A 14,527-nucleotide genomic window follows, 5' to 3' on the forward strand; every position below is an offset into this window, starting at 1 on the left:
CTCTGTTCAACGATAGTAACCCCCTTGACGCTTGATCTGCACCTGATGCTGGCCCTAGAGGGCAGATTATGACGTCAGTTTTATTTTTTAACACTTTCTGTGTAACAAGCATACATTTCTCTACTCTTTCTCTTTTCTTGAACTGAATTGGTGCTTTGTGCTTCAGGTCCTGTGGAGACAACTTTCCCTGGTCATGCTTGCTGTGTCCCTAGGCACATCCATGACCATGTAGTGTCTAGTCTCGTGGTTCCAACCATGGAGGTAGAAAATCGGTGGACAGGCTTATTGTAATGCATGGAATCGAATGAGGAATATAAAAACACACGACGTCCTTCGATTTCTGCCTCAACCAGCCTCGGTGTGAACCCGTGCCAACCCCCTGCACGCTGGTCTCAACAAGTCTCTGTTGGCAGGAACTGGCAGGGGAGCTTTTTTGGCGCTTGTCAGTTTCACGTTTTAGTGTATCCTCAATTTAAGCCCAATCCTTTCCACAGCCACAGGCTGCTCTCTCTACTTAACTCCTCAGAGAAGCTAAATCCTGCTCCACCACATTTACCAGTTGTCAAGGACATCGGCTACTTGAATCGTACATTAAATCTTTTGATCTGTGTTTTATTTCGGTAACTACAGTGGGGAGAACAAGTATTTGATACACTGCTGATTTTGCAGGTTTTCCCACTTAGAAAGAATGTAGAGGTCTGTAATTTTTATCATAGGTACACTTCAACTGTGAGAGACGGAATCTAAAACAAAAATCCAGAAAATCACATTGTATGACTTTTAAATAATTAATTTGCATTTTATTGTATGAAATAAGTATTTGATCACCTACCAACCAGTAATAATTCCAGCTCTCACAGACCTGTTAGTTTTTCTTTAAGAAGCCCTCCTATTCTCCACTCATTACCTGTATTAACTGCACCAGTTTGAACTCGTTACCTTTATAAAAGACACACTCCACACACTCAATCAATCAGACCCCAACCTCTCCACAATGGGCAAGACCAAAGAGCTTTTTTTTATTTTTATTATTTATTTTTTGGCTGTGAGAGTCAATTTATTTAAGCCCGCTGATTTAGGTGAATTTACCCTTGAACGTGTCACCTTAACCATCAACGCAACAATTGCCCCCCCTGAGAGATTTGGCAGGAGCCGCCACTGATGCCCTCATCTCTCTCTGAAGATCCCTCCTTGAGCAGGGGATCCAATCCAGGATTGAGGGGGGCGATGGTCTCTGATTAATCCAGTTTGAGTCCTGTTGGAAGGCCTGATGTGGACTCCCCTGTGTGTGGCAGTCTGTCCTGCGATCCTTGCTGAATGGTTGATGCCACCTTGTCCACTTCTATGCCATATTGGGTATCTACGGCTGATGATCGCTCAAGCTTGGCATGTTCAGGCTGGGTGCTATCCCTTTTCTTGTCATTAGAGGGCAGGCTGCCCCTGTCTGCCTGGGCCCTGGTGGTCTTCCTTAGTGCATTGCCCTTCATCATAGCCAACAGGTGGTCCAACATGATGCAGCCCTCCTCCTGGACTGGGGGGGCTTTACGAATTATTTTTCCGTTCTCCCCCCTCGGTCTCTTGGCGTCATCCTCCTCTTGCTGTTTCTTCCTCTTCTCTGCCTTGATGGCCTGCTCTCTCCAGGTCTGGTTTTCCTTGATTGCTTTAAGGAAGAGTCCTCTGAAGGTCTTGATGGTGTTGAACAGCTCCTCTAGTGAGAGGCGGGACGTGTCCTCACACAGATACTCTGCTAGCTCTTCCTTCTTCTTTTTGATGGAGGCAAAGAGCTCCTGCAGCTTCTCACAGGCCTCCAGGTTCCCCTTCATAGCAGTGAGATACTGCTGCTTGATATCCTCCTGAGAAGAAGAGGACACTTTTTTCTCAGAACCCTTCAACCGTTTGACCAGTGAGCTCGACTCTGCCTGAATAGAATCCACATTTATTCTAGCAGCCTTTTCACAGATCTCTAGATCATCCGGAAGGTTCAGCAAGTCAGCATGGGTTTTCTCCGCCTCCTCCAGGATGTGATGGAGCAATGTGATACGGGACTTGTTGGCTTTGGTATCTGTGAGCTTCAGCAAGGTGCTGATCTTGAAGCCATCTGCATTGCCTATGTGACTCCCATAGTTGAGGAAGTTTCCAATGTCAAGTATGAGCTTGCAGAAACTTGGAAGGCGGGTGCTCTCCTTCAAACTCTCACAGGCTGCGTCCAGCAGCTCAGCTTTGGGTTGCAGCATCTTTAACACAGAAGGGGTCTCCTCACAGAGAAGCATGCACTCGATCCTCATGGTGTAGCATGAAACTGATAGGAGCTCGAGGTAGAACCGATCCACACCGGCCAGCTTCTCTATCTCCCCTTGGTATGACTTGAGGTTCTCAATCTCATGTTTCTCCGGCAGTAACGTCTGCATCTGTTTCAGCACCTCGACGTCAAACTTGGAACGGTCCCCATTTTGGATCATAGCTACAAAGTCTTTATGTGAGCATCTGAACTGCTTCAAGAATATGTTCAAATCTAGATTTTTCTTGGCATCAATGAAGGATATCTCTTTGGGCTCTCGTTTGACCGTAGTGTTGGTACTTTTGGCCTTTGAGTCAGTCACTGGCAGACAGAAGAGCTCCTCAATGCTGGAGTAGTCAGGTTCCAGGGAATCAGACTGCACTGACGACCACATGGATTGGCTTTCAGACACCACTCTGGAGGGCAGCTTCTGCCAGTTGAGCTTCTTCATGCGCAGTGTGGGACAGCGGCTGGCCTTGGGGAGAGGAGCGTTCTGGGGCACAATAATACCTCCTCCAATACCTGGGGGAGGGGGTGGTGGGGGAGGGGGGCCCATACCAGGCAGGGGAGGGGGAGGTGGGGGGCCCATACCAGGCAGGGGAGGGGGAGGAGGTGGACCTCCCTGCCCCATCCCTGGTAGAGGTGGTGGAGGAGGAGGTGGCATCCCAGGTAAAGGAGGAGGTGGTGGGGGTGCACCATAAGTGGTGCCTGGCAGGGGTGGGGGTGGGGGAGGAGGAGGGTTTGGGGTAGCAGCAGGAAGTGGAGGGGGAGGAGGGGGAGGAGGGGGAGTTACGGAAGCCATGTCTGATTGGTTGGTTGTGCTGCCGAGCAAGTCTGTCTGGATTGCCCTGTTGGTGGTCTTGGTCTTGGGACTGGCTGAGATCTGTTGTCTCTTGGAAGAGAGCAGGCGCTCCATCAAACGTTCAGCGGAGTCCATTTGTGAGTCGTGGGCCAGCAGAGTGGCACGGACAGCCAGGGCCTCCAGGGTCAGCCACACGTCTCCCCGTCCTGGAGCCACCAGCAGCAGAGCCTGCAGGATGGACAGCAGCTGGACAGAGGCTGGGGAGCTGCTCACTTTGGTGAGGAGGGAGGTGAAGACCTCCTGGTGACTGCTCATGTCGATGCCTCCGTACACCCTCTCCATCTCCTCCGCATCCTCGGCCATGGAATCCTCAAAGGCCTCACACTGGATGTTCAGGTCCAGGTCCTCAGTCTCCCTGTTACATAAACACACATGCACATATGCACGCACACGCACACACAACATAGGTATTGATGTTTGGGAAATCTTACAGAAAGTGACTGTGACTGTTGTTCCACCAACATTTGATTAGCATTTAATGCATCCCACACCTACCTCAGCATTGGCAGTATATCCAAAACTGGAAAATACATAATTAAGATGAATCCCAGTACTTTCAATATCTCAATATCTCTATATTATCTCAATGGCCAATGCACACAGTGTTTTTGTAGCACTGTCAAATGTTGCAAATGTTGTAATAGTTTCTTATTGCATCACAATGGGACAATTGGAAAAACTTCAACATTCTAAATTGCCTGACACAGAAGAGCTTGCCTTGAAAACGCCTTGTCTAATGGTTTCTATTTTATTTTTTAAAATAATTTTTTTACTTTCTTTTTATTGAGATGTTACAGATATACAAAAATAATACTTTTCAGTTTTGGTTTGTTTTTACACAAAACACAAACATGTCCCAACCCCCCCCCCCCCCCCCCCCCCCCCCCCCCCACAAAATCCCAAGTGGTGCATCCCAGGACGAAGGATATAAATAAACAACAATAAATAATAATAATAATAATAACAGTGGTGATAGGTAATGAAGACAGTACAGGTAAGTAATCAAAGAGATAAAGAGAAATAAAGTGCAATTCATTTGTAAGTGAGGATAGATGAGATGGTCGTGTTGGTCTGTGATACCATGTCTGTTATGATTGTAATATGTCCCTCTCTAGAACGAGATGATGTATCTCTAGGGGTTTATCCTGATAAATAGATTCACAACATATGTCATCACTCAGCATCCAGCGCACTTGCATTGTCAGGGAGGGTTTTTAGTTTGTTGAAATAGGATATTATTGGGTTCCAGGTGAAATAAAAGCGGTCTTTGGACCCCCTAAGTGTATATTTAATCTTTTCAAGTTTCAAGTGAAGCATAAGGTCAGTCAACCATAAGGAGGAATTCGGTGGTTTGGGGGATGTCCAACAAAGCAAAATCCTCCGTCGAGCAAGTAGAGTGGCAAATGCCACAATGTCTTTATGCTTGTTAATAATCTGTTGGTCAGTTGGCGCTATGCCAAAGATAGCTGAGTAGGCGTTAGGTTGCAGGTTCAGATCTAGTGCCTGTGAGAGGGTCCTGAAAACTGCTGACCACTAATCAAATAATAAGGGACATGACCAAAACATGTGTGTTAGCGTTGCCGGAGCGTTATGACATCTGCTACAATTCTCATCCACGTCAGGATAGATTCTGGCTAGCCTAGATTTGGAAAGGTGAATTCGGTGCAAGACCTTAAATTGGATTACGCCTAGTCTAGCACATGATGTGCTCCCGTTAACTCTCGTCAGAGCCTCAGTCCAGGAGTCATCGGGTATTACGTCCCCTAGCTCCTCCTGCCATTTCTCTTTAATTTTGTGGAGGGAAGTGTCTCCGAGGGATGATATGCTAGAGTAAATACTTGATATTAGGCCTTTTAGATTGGGAGGAATTTGGAGGATATCATCTATAGCAGAAGGTTGTGGTGCATTTGGGAAGTTTGGATCCAAACTTTTAATGAAATGTCGGACCTGGAGGTATCGAAAATAACTTGAGCGGGGAAGGTTGAATTTTTGAGAGAGGTGATTAAAGGTCGAGAAGACGCCCTCAGTATAGAGATCTTTAAATTTGGAGAGACCGAGTCTTTTCCATAAGGCGAAAGCATTGTCTATTCTGGCGGGGACAAAAAGGTGGTTATTGCAGATAGGGGCTAGGTTGGAGAAATCTTTTAAACCAAAGTGGCGTCGAAATTGTGACCATATTCGTAATGTATTAACAACAACAGGGTTAGAGGTGTAGTGTGGGGGCAGATAGAGGGAGTTTGGAGGTAATCAAGGCGGAGAGGGATGTTGAAAGACATGACTCATTTTCTATTTCGCACCAAGACGGCTGTGGTGAATGGACCCAGTATATGATTTTCTGAATATTGGCAGCCCAGTGATAATAAAGCAAATTTGGTAGGCCCAGTCCGCCCTGGGACCGATGTCGCTGTAGAAGTCTTTTCTGTATTCTAGGGACTTTACCCCCCCCAAATGAAAGATGATATGGACTTATCTATGGACGAGAAGAAGGACTTTGGGAGGAATATAGGGAGACATTGGAAAAGGTAGAGGAATCGGGGTAGAACGTTCATCTTAATGCTTAATACAGTTGATCTTCCCTGCAAGTGATAAATTAATGGACCTCCATTTCTGTAAATCATCTTTTAATTTATTAACAAGGGGCGTGAAGTTTTTTTCATGTAGTTTAGAGAAGGACCGTGTAATATTAATTCCCAAATATTTGAAGCCAGATTTAGACAAATGGAAGGGCAAGTCACATTGTGGGATTGCGAGATCTAGGTTGTTCACTGGAAAACATTCGCTCTTAGTGAGGTTGATCTTGTATCCCGAAAAGCTACCAAATCTATGCAGCATCTGAACTATATGGGAAATGCATTGCACCGGTTCAGATACATACAACAGTAAGTCGTCGGCATATAGCGCCACCTTGTGTTCCTTCCCCCATCTAGAAATTCCATTTATTATTGGAGAAGATTTTAACATGATAGACAGAGGTTCGATGGCGAATGAGAATAGGAGTGGGCTCAGCGGGCACCCCTGGCGTGTCCCTCTCGACAATGAGAAAAATGTGGAGCGTTTCCCGTTCGTAACTACCGATGCCTTAGGACAGGGGTCGGCAATAGGCGGCCCGTGGGCCATTGCTGGCCCGTCACCAATAATATTTGGCCCAGCAGATTATTTTGAGAATCCACTTTTTATTTTTTATTTTTTTTATTTTTTTATAATAATATCGGACCGACAGTCCCACATATAGCGCCTATAATGTCCGAATAGAGAATCGAACTCCACCTGAATAATGCTTATTGTACTTTTATCCATGTTGAGAGTGAATGACACAGGGACAGACAATCAGGCAGCAAGGTGCACCGAAGCGCACTGACGCTGAACCCCTCAGAGTGAATCATAAGCAGGTGGACAACGCGTCACGGTGCTGAAATAGCCGACATACCGTGTGTGGTTTGAACAAAATAACACGAGCTCAGTAAGCCATTCAAACGTAATGTTTACGTATATGTGACTGCAACACACATATGAACAGTAACAACGCAAATTCTGTTTAATTTTCTGAAAAACATTGAAAACAAAATCGGCGCAAACAAAAAGCATCTCCCATCGGTCAGTATTTGCTTGATATCTGGTGATATTGACGTCACTTTAATCCACAGGCAGTTCTCAAGGTTTTTATGCATCCATCGATTCCTCTCGTGCGTCTTTATCGCATTCATTGACGAAAAGGACGACTCGCGTATAGAAAGGGAACATTGTGAGCACGGAAAATGTCTCTCACAACGGCTTTGCATTGATGAAACCAGGTAGGATGAACGTATAGTTCGCTGTCCATTCCTCTTTAAATGCCCTGTTTCCACCGTCAACTTTCCTCTTTAGACCTTTGGAGAGTGACATTATGTTTCTCTTGCTAGCAGGTTAAATGTTTGGCTAACTTCACCCGGCACGCAAACAACCAATCCAATAATAATAATGTGACCTTGTCTGGGAGGAGGGGGGAATAATTATCAGAATGAAACTGTTACATAATTATTAGAATAAGTTAGGCTACGCTACATCGTCAGTCCACACATTTATTATTCAAAAATATGGAAAAGTGTGAAACTACGTTTCAACGTTGTTGAGAATCACAACACAAACTCGCTAATCAAGCCAAAATACTGCAACATAATGGATTGGACAGCTACTTAGTTAACTAGAACACTACTTTACATTGTTAGCAGGTTCACAAAACAAGCTGTGTTAGTTGACTAGCGATGTGTACAGTCGAAAGAAAAGTCAAAGCATTAGAACGTGTCACATTTTAAAACAATCAATTACTTAAATTAGCCTTTGATTATGTTCGGGCCCGCCATCTAGTGGCTCAAAAAAAAATTGGCCCGAGGCCAAACCTAATTGCCGACCCCTGCCTTAGGAGATGAGTATAGTAGTCTGATCCATGCAATAAAAGTGGGTCCAAAGCCAAAAGCTTTCAGACATTCAAATAAGTACGCCCACTCCACTCTGTCAAAAGCCTTCTCCGCATCCAGGGAGAGAACCACCTCAGGTACCTCCTCGGACGTAGGAGAATGTACGACATTTAGAAGGTTTCGGATGTTAGAGAATGAGTGGCGGCCCAGCATGAAGCCAGTTTGATCAGGGGAGATCACCTCGTCTGTGACGGACTCTAGACGCCGGGCGAGTGCTTTAGCTAATATCTTGACATCGCTGTTGAGCAGCGAGATGGGGCGATGTGAACCACACTCCGTTCTGTCTTTCCCTGGTTTCGGTAAAAGGGTTATGAATGCCTCTGTTAGCGTCTGTGGCAGGGCCTCATTATCCATTGAGTCATTGAACATTTCTAAGATGAGCGGAGTTAATTTGGTTGAGAATTTTTTGTAGAATTCGATGGGGTATCCATCAGGGCCCGGGGCCTTACTACTTTGCATAGCTGTGATTGCATTATAAATGTCGGTGTCTTGGAAGGGTAGTTCAAGTTCTGCTTTATGAACAGGGTTGATAACAGGGGCATTTAAATTTGTGAAGAAATGTTGCATATTGGTATCATCATTGGGTGCCTCAGAAGTGTACAATTTGGAATAAAATGCCCTAAAAGTCTCATTGATTTCGAGGGGGTCAGTTGTAAGCTCCCCATTTTCTCTTTTAATTTGTGGAATCTGTTGGTCAGAGGATTTACATTTTAATTGATGCGCTAACATTCTACCAGCCTTTTCCCCATGCTCATAAACAAAGCCTCGTGATTTCAGCAGCATACGTTCTGTCTTATCGGATGTTAATAACTCGTATTTGGCTTTGAGATTCAGCTTATTTTTGTAAAGCTCCGGGGTGGGAGAGTCAGAGTATTGATGATCTATGTCAATCATTGAGTTGAGAAGTTGCTCCTGTTCTTGCCTCCTAGCTTTGTTCAGCCTAGATGTGTATGCAATAATGTCCCCCCTTATTACTACTTTAAGGGTCTGCCAGAGCAGGGAGGGAGAAACAGTGTCGTCCCTATTGGTTTCCAAGAAATTGTCTATGGCAGTTGAAATCATTTGGCAGAATTCTTTATCTGTTAGTAGTGTGGTATCAAGTCTCCATGGAGCGCGGTCAGAGTAGTTAAGTGGGAAGGACAGATCCAATAGTACTGGGGCATGGTCAGATTCAATTATGGTTGAATATTCTACGTTTTTGACAAAGGGAAGTAGTGTTCTGTCTATAAAGAAGTAATCAATTCTGCTATACGAATGGTGGACGTGTGAAAAAAACGAGAATTTTTTATCGTGAGGAAATTGGAAGCGCCATGGATCGACACATCCAATTTGGTCCATGAACGCTGACAACATTTTAGCTAGGGATGTCCCGATCCCACTTTTTCACTACCGATACCGATACCGATACCTGGGCTTCGGGTATCGGCGATACCGATACCGATCCGATATTTGTATACATTTTTTGACCCCTGAATATTATATATATATATTTTTTTTTTTTCTTCCTAACACCAGGGGAGCCACCCCTCCTAAATTTCGTTGTTTGGTACCTGTACTGTAGCAATGACAATAAAGACCATTCATTCATTCAAATACCTCCCCAGTATATAGTCCACACCAACAACAGTTAAATTAAAGACTGCCAGCCTTTATTAAAGCAACAAAAATAGTACTCTGCAGTACTCAGTGACCGTATGTCAATATTTTTTTTAAAATAATGTTACTTTTCATTTGCACCTGATGCTGGCCCATTAGGGGTAACTTATAACTAATGCCCTCGATATTTTGATGTTTTACTTTCAGACGAGCCTTGTCTGTGCCATCTTAAAGCCACTATTCTCTGTTCAACGATAGTAACCCCCTTGACGCTTGATCTGCACCTGATGCTGGCCCTAGAGGGCAGATTATGACGTCAGTTTTATTTTTTAACACTTTCTGTGTAACAAGCATACATTTCTCTACTCTTTCTCTTTTCTTGAACTGAATTGGTGCTTTGTGCTTCAGGTCCTGTGGAGACAACTTTCCCTGGTCATGCTTGCTGTGTCCCTAGGCACATCCATGACCATGTAGTGTCTAGTCTCGTGGTTCCAACCATGGAGGTAGAAAATCGGTGGACAGGCTTATTGTAATGCATGGAATCGAATGAGGAATATAAAAACACACGACGTCCTTCGATTTCTGCCTCAACCAGCCTCGGTGTGAACCCGTGCCAACCCCCTGCACGCTGGTCTCAACAAGTCTCTGTTGGCAGGAACTGGCAGGGGAGCTTTTTTGGCGCTTGTCAGTTTCACGTTTTAGTGTATCCTCAATTTAAGCCCAATCCTTTCCACAGCCACAGGCTGCTCTCTCTACTTAACTCCTCAGAGAAGCTAAATCCTGCTCCACCACATTTACCAGTTGTCAAGGACATCGGCTACTTGAATCGTACATTAAATCTTTTGATCTGTGTTTTATTTCGGTAACTACAGTGGGGAGAACAAGTATTTGATACACTGCTGATTTTGCAGGTTTTCCCACTTAGAAAGAATGTAGAGGTCTGTAATTTTTATCATAGGTACACTTCAACTGTGAGAGACGGAATCTAAAACAAAAATCCAGAAAATCACATTGTATGACTTTTAAATAATTAATTTGCATTTTATTGTATGAAATAAGTATTTGATCACCTACCAACCAGTAATAATTCCAGCTCTCACAGACCTGTTAGTTTTTCTTTAAGAAGCCCTCCTATTCTCCACTCATTACCTGTATTAACTGCACCAGTTTGAACTCGTTACCTTTATAAAAGACACACTCCACACACTCAATCAATCAGACCCCAACCTCTCCACAATGGGCAAGACCAAAGAGCTTTTTTTTATTTTTATTATTTATTTTTTGGCTGTGAGAGTCAATTTATTTAAGCCCGCTGATTTAGGTGAATTTACCCTTGAACGTGTCACCTTAACCATCAACGCAACAATTGCCCCCCCTGAGAGATTTGGCAGGAGCCGCCAGCCCGCCACTGATGCCCTCATCTCTCTCTGAAGATCCCTCCTTGAGCAGGGGATCCAATCCAGGATTGAGGGGGGCGATGGTCTCTGATTAATCCAGTTTGAGTCCTGTTGGAAGGCCTGATGTGGACTCCCCTGTGTGTGGCAGTCTGTCCTGCGATCCTTGCTGAATGGTTGATGCCACCTTGTCCACTTCTATGCCATATTGGGTATCTACGGCTGATGATCGCTCAAGCTTGGCATGTTCAGGCTGGGTGCTATCCCTTTTCTTGTCATTAGAGGGCAGGCTGCCCCTGTCTGCCTGGGCCCTGGTGGTCTTCCTTAGTGCATTGCCCTTCATCATAGCCAACAGGTGGTCCAACATGATGCAGCCCTCCTCCTGGACTGGGGGGGCTTTACGAATTATTTTTCCGTTCTCCCCCCTCGGTCTCTTGGCGTCATCCTCCTCTTGCTGTTTCTTCCTCTTCTCTGCCTTGATGGCCTGCTCTCTCCAGGTCTGGTTTTCCTTGATTGCTTTAAGGAAGAGTCCTCTGAAGGTCTTGATGGTGTTGAACAGCTCCTCTAGTGAGAGGCGGGACGTGTCCTCACACAGATACTCTGCTAGCTCTTCCTTCTTCTTTTTGATGGAGGCAAAGAGCTCCTGCAGCTTCTCACAGGCCTCCAGGTTCCCCTTCATAGCAGTGAGATACTGCTGCTTGATATCCTCCTGAGAAGAAGAGGACACTTTTTTCTCAGAACCCTTCAACCGTTTGACCAGTGAGCTCGACTCTGCCTGAATAGAATCCACATTTATTCTAGCAGCCTTTTCACAGATCTCTAGATCATCCGGAAGGTTCAGCAAGTCAGCATGGGTTTTCTCCGCCTCCTCCAGGATGTGATGGAGCAATGTGATACGGGACTTGTTGGCTTTGGTATCTGTGAGCTTCAGCAAGGTGCTGATCTTGAAGCCATCTGCATTGCCTATGTGACTCCCATAGTTGAGGAAGTTTCCAATGTCAAGTATGAGCTTGCAGAAACTTGGAAGGCGGGTGCTCTCCTTCAAACTCTCACAGGCTGCGTCCAGCAGCTCAGCTTTGGGTTGCAGCATCTTTAACACAGAAGGGGTCTCCTCACAGAGAAGCATGCACTCGATCCTCATGGTGTAGCATGAAACTGATAGGAGCTCGAGGTAGAACCGATCCACACCGGCCAGCTTCTCTATCTCCCCTTGGTATGACTTGAGGTTCTCAATCTCATGTTTCTCCGGCAGTAACGTCTGCATCTGTTTCAGCACCTCGACGTCAAACTTGGAACGGTCCCCATTTTGGATCATAGCTACAAAGTCTTTATGTGAGCATCTGAACTGCTTCAAGAATATGTTCAAATCTAGATTTTTCTTGGCATCAATGAAGGATATCTCTTTGGGCTCTCGTTTGACCGTAGTGTTGGTACTTTTGGCCTTTGAGTCAGTCACTGGCAGACAGAAGAGCTCCTCAATGCTGGAGTAGTCAGGTTCCAGGGAATCAGACTGCACTGACGACCACATGGATTGGCTTTCAGACACCACTCTGGAGGGCAGCTTCTGCCAGTTGAGCTTCTTCATGCGCAGTGTGGGACAGCGGCTGGCCTTGGGGAGAGGAGCGTTCTGGGGCACAATAATACCTCCTCCAATACCTGGGGGAGGGGGTGGTGGGGGAGGGGGGCCCATACCAGGCAGGGGAGGGGGAGGTGGGGGGCCCATACCAGGCAGGGGAGGGGGAGGTGGGGGGCCCATACCAGGCAGGGGAGGGGGAGGAGGTGGACCTCCCTGCCCCATCCCTGGTAGAGGTGGTGGAGGAGGAGGTGGCATCCCAGGTAAAGGAGGAGGTGGTGGGGGTGCACCATAAGTGGTGCCTGGCAGGGGTGGGGGTGGGGGAGGAGGAGGGTTTGGGGTAGCAGCAGGAAGTGGAGGGGGAGGAGGGGGAGGAGGGGGAGTTACGGAAGCCATGTCTGATTGGTTGGTTGTGCTGCCGAGCAAGTCTGTCTGGATTGCCCTGTTGGTGGTCTTGGTCTTGGGACTGGCTGAGATCTGTTGTCTCTTGGAAGAGAGCAGGCGCTCCATCAAACGTTCAGCGGAGTCCATTTGTGAGTCGTGGGCCAGCAGAGTGGCACGGACAGCCAGGGCCTCCAGGGTCAGCCACACGTCTCCCCGTCCTGGAGCCACCAGCAGCAGAGCCTGCAGGATGGACAGCAGCTGGACAGAGGCTGGGGAGCTGCTCACTTTGGTGAGGAGGGAGGTGAAGACCTCCTGGTGACTGCTCATGTCGATGCCTCCGTACACCCTCTCCATCTCCTCCGCATCCTCGGCCATGGAATCCTCAAAGGCCTCACACTGGATGTTCAGGTCCAGGTCCTCAGTCTCCCTGTTACATAAACACACATGCACATATGCACGCACACGCACACACAACATAGGTATTGATGTTTGGGAAATCTTACAGAAAGTGACTGTGACTGTTGTTCCACCAACATTTGATTAGCATTTAATGCATCCCACACCTACCTCAGCATTGGCAGTATATCCAAAACTGGAAAATACATAATTAAGATGAATCCCAGTACTTTCAATATCTCAATATCTCTATATTATCTCAATGGCCAATGCACACAGTGTTTTTGTAGCACTGTCAAATGTTGCAAATGTTGTAATAGTTTCTTATTGCATCACAATGGGACAATTGGAAAAACTTCAACATTCTAAATTGCCTGACACAGAAGAGCTTGCCTTGAAAACGCCTTGTCTAATGGTTTCTATTTTATTTTTTTAAATAATTTTTTTACTTTCTTTTTATTGAGATGTTACAGATATACAAAAATAATACTTTTCAGTTTTGGTTTGTTTTTACACAAAACACAAACATGTCCCAACCCCCCCCCCCCCCCCCCCCCCCACAAAATCCCAAGTGGTGCATCCCAGGACGAAGGATATAAATAAACAACAATTAATAATAATAATAATAATAATAACAGTGGTGATAGGTAATGAAGACAGTACAGGTAAGTAATCAAAGAGATAAAGAGAAATAAAGTGCAATTCATTTGTAAGTGAGGATAGATGAGATGGTCGTGTTGGTCTGTGATACCATGTCTGTTATGATTGTAATATGTCCCTCTCTAGAACGAGATGATGTATCTCTAGGGGTTTATCCTGATAAATAGATTCACAACATATGTCATCACTCAGCATCCAGCGCACTTGCATTGTCAGGGAGGGTTTTTAGTTTGTTGAAATAGGATATTATTGGGTTCCAGGTGAAATAAAAGCGGTCTTTGGACCCCCTAAGTGTATATTTAATCTTTTCAAGTTTCAAGTGAAGCATAAGGTCAGTCAACCATAAGGAGGAATTCGGTGGTTTGGGGGATGTCCAACAAAGCAAAATCCTCCGTCGAGCAAGTAGAGTGGCAAATGCCACAATGTCTTTATGCTTGTTAATAATCTGTTGGTCAGTTGGCGCTATGCCAAAGATAGCTGAGTAGGCGTTAGGTTGCAGGTTCAGATCTAGTGCCTGTGAGAGGGTCCTGAAAACTGCTGACCAATAATCAAATAATAAGGGACATGACCAAAACATGTGTGTTAGCGTTGCCGGAGCGTTATGACATCTGCTACAATTCTCATCCACGTCAGGATAGATTCTGGCTAGCCTAGATTTGGAAAGGTGAATTCGGTGCAAGACCTTAAATTGGATTACGCCTAGTCTAGCACATGATGTGCTCCCGTTAACTCTCGTCAGAGCCTCAGTCCAGGAGTCATCGGGTATTACGTCCCCTAGCTCCTCCTGCCATTTCTCTTTAATTTTGTGGAGGGAAGTGTCTCCGAGGGATGATATGCTAGAGTAAATACTTGATATTAGGCCTTTTAGATTGGGAGGAATTTGGAGGATATCATCTATAGCAGAAGGTTGTGGTGCATTTGGGAAGTTTG

General features: G+C 45.6%; 1 protein-coding gene across 1 annotated transcript; it reads right to left on the minus strand.

Annotated features, from left to right (window-relative positions):
- Positions 1 to 6: 6 nt before the first annotated feature.
- Positions 7 to 12,964, minus strand: LOC308167900 (inverted formin-2-like; the record flags this gene model as incomplete). Its single annotated transcript, XM_080542378.1, has 3 exons — positions 10,937 to 12,964; positions 1,449 to 2,963; positions 7 to 54 (listed from the first exon to the last, which is right to left on the minus strand). Exons 1-3 carry the CDS (start codon positions 12,914 to 12,916, stop codon positions 7 to 9), a joined length of 3,543 nt encoding a protein of 1,180 aa, XP_080398504.1. The 5' UTR covers positions 12,917 to 12,964.
- Between the last annotated feature and the right edge of the window lie 1,563 nt (positions 12,965 to 14,527).

Source organism: Nansenia antarctica (genome assembly GCF_963989245.1).
Source record: "Nansenia antarctica genome assembly, chromosome: 11".
Lineage (NCBI taxonomy): Eukaryota > Metazoa > Chordata > Actinopteri > Argentiniformes > Microstomatidae > Nansenia > Nansenia antarctica.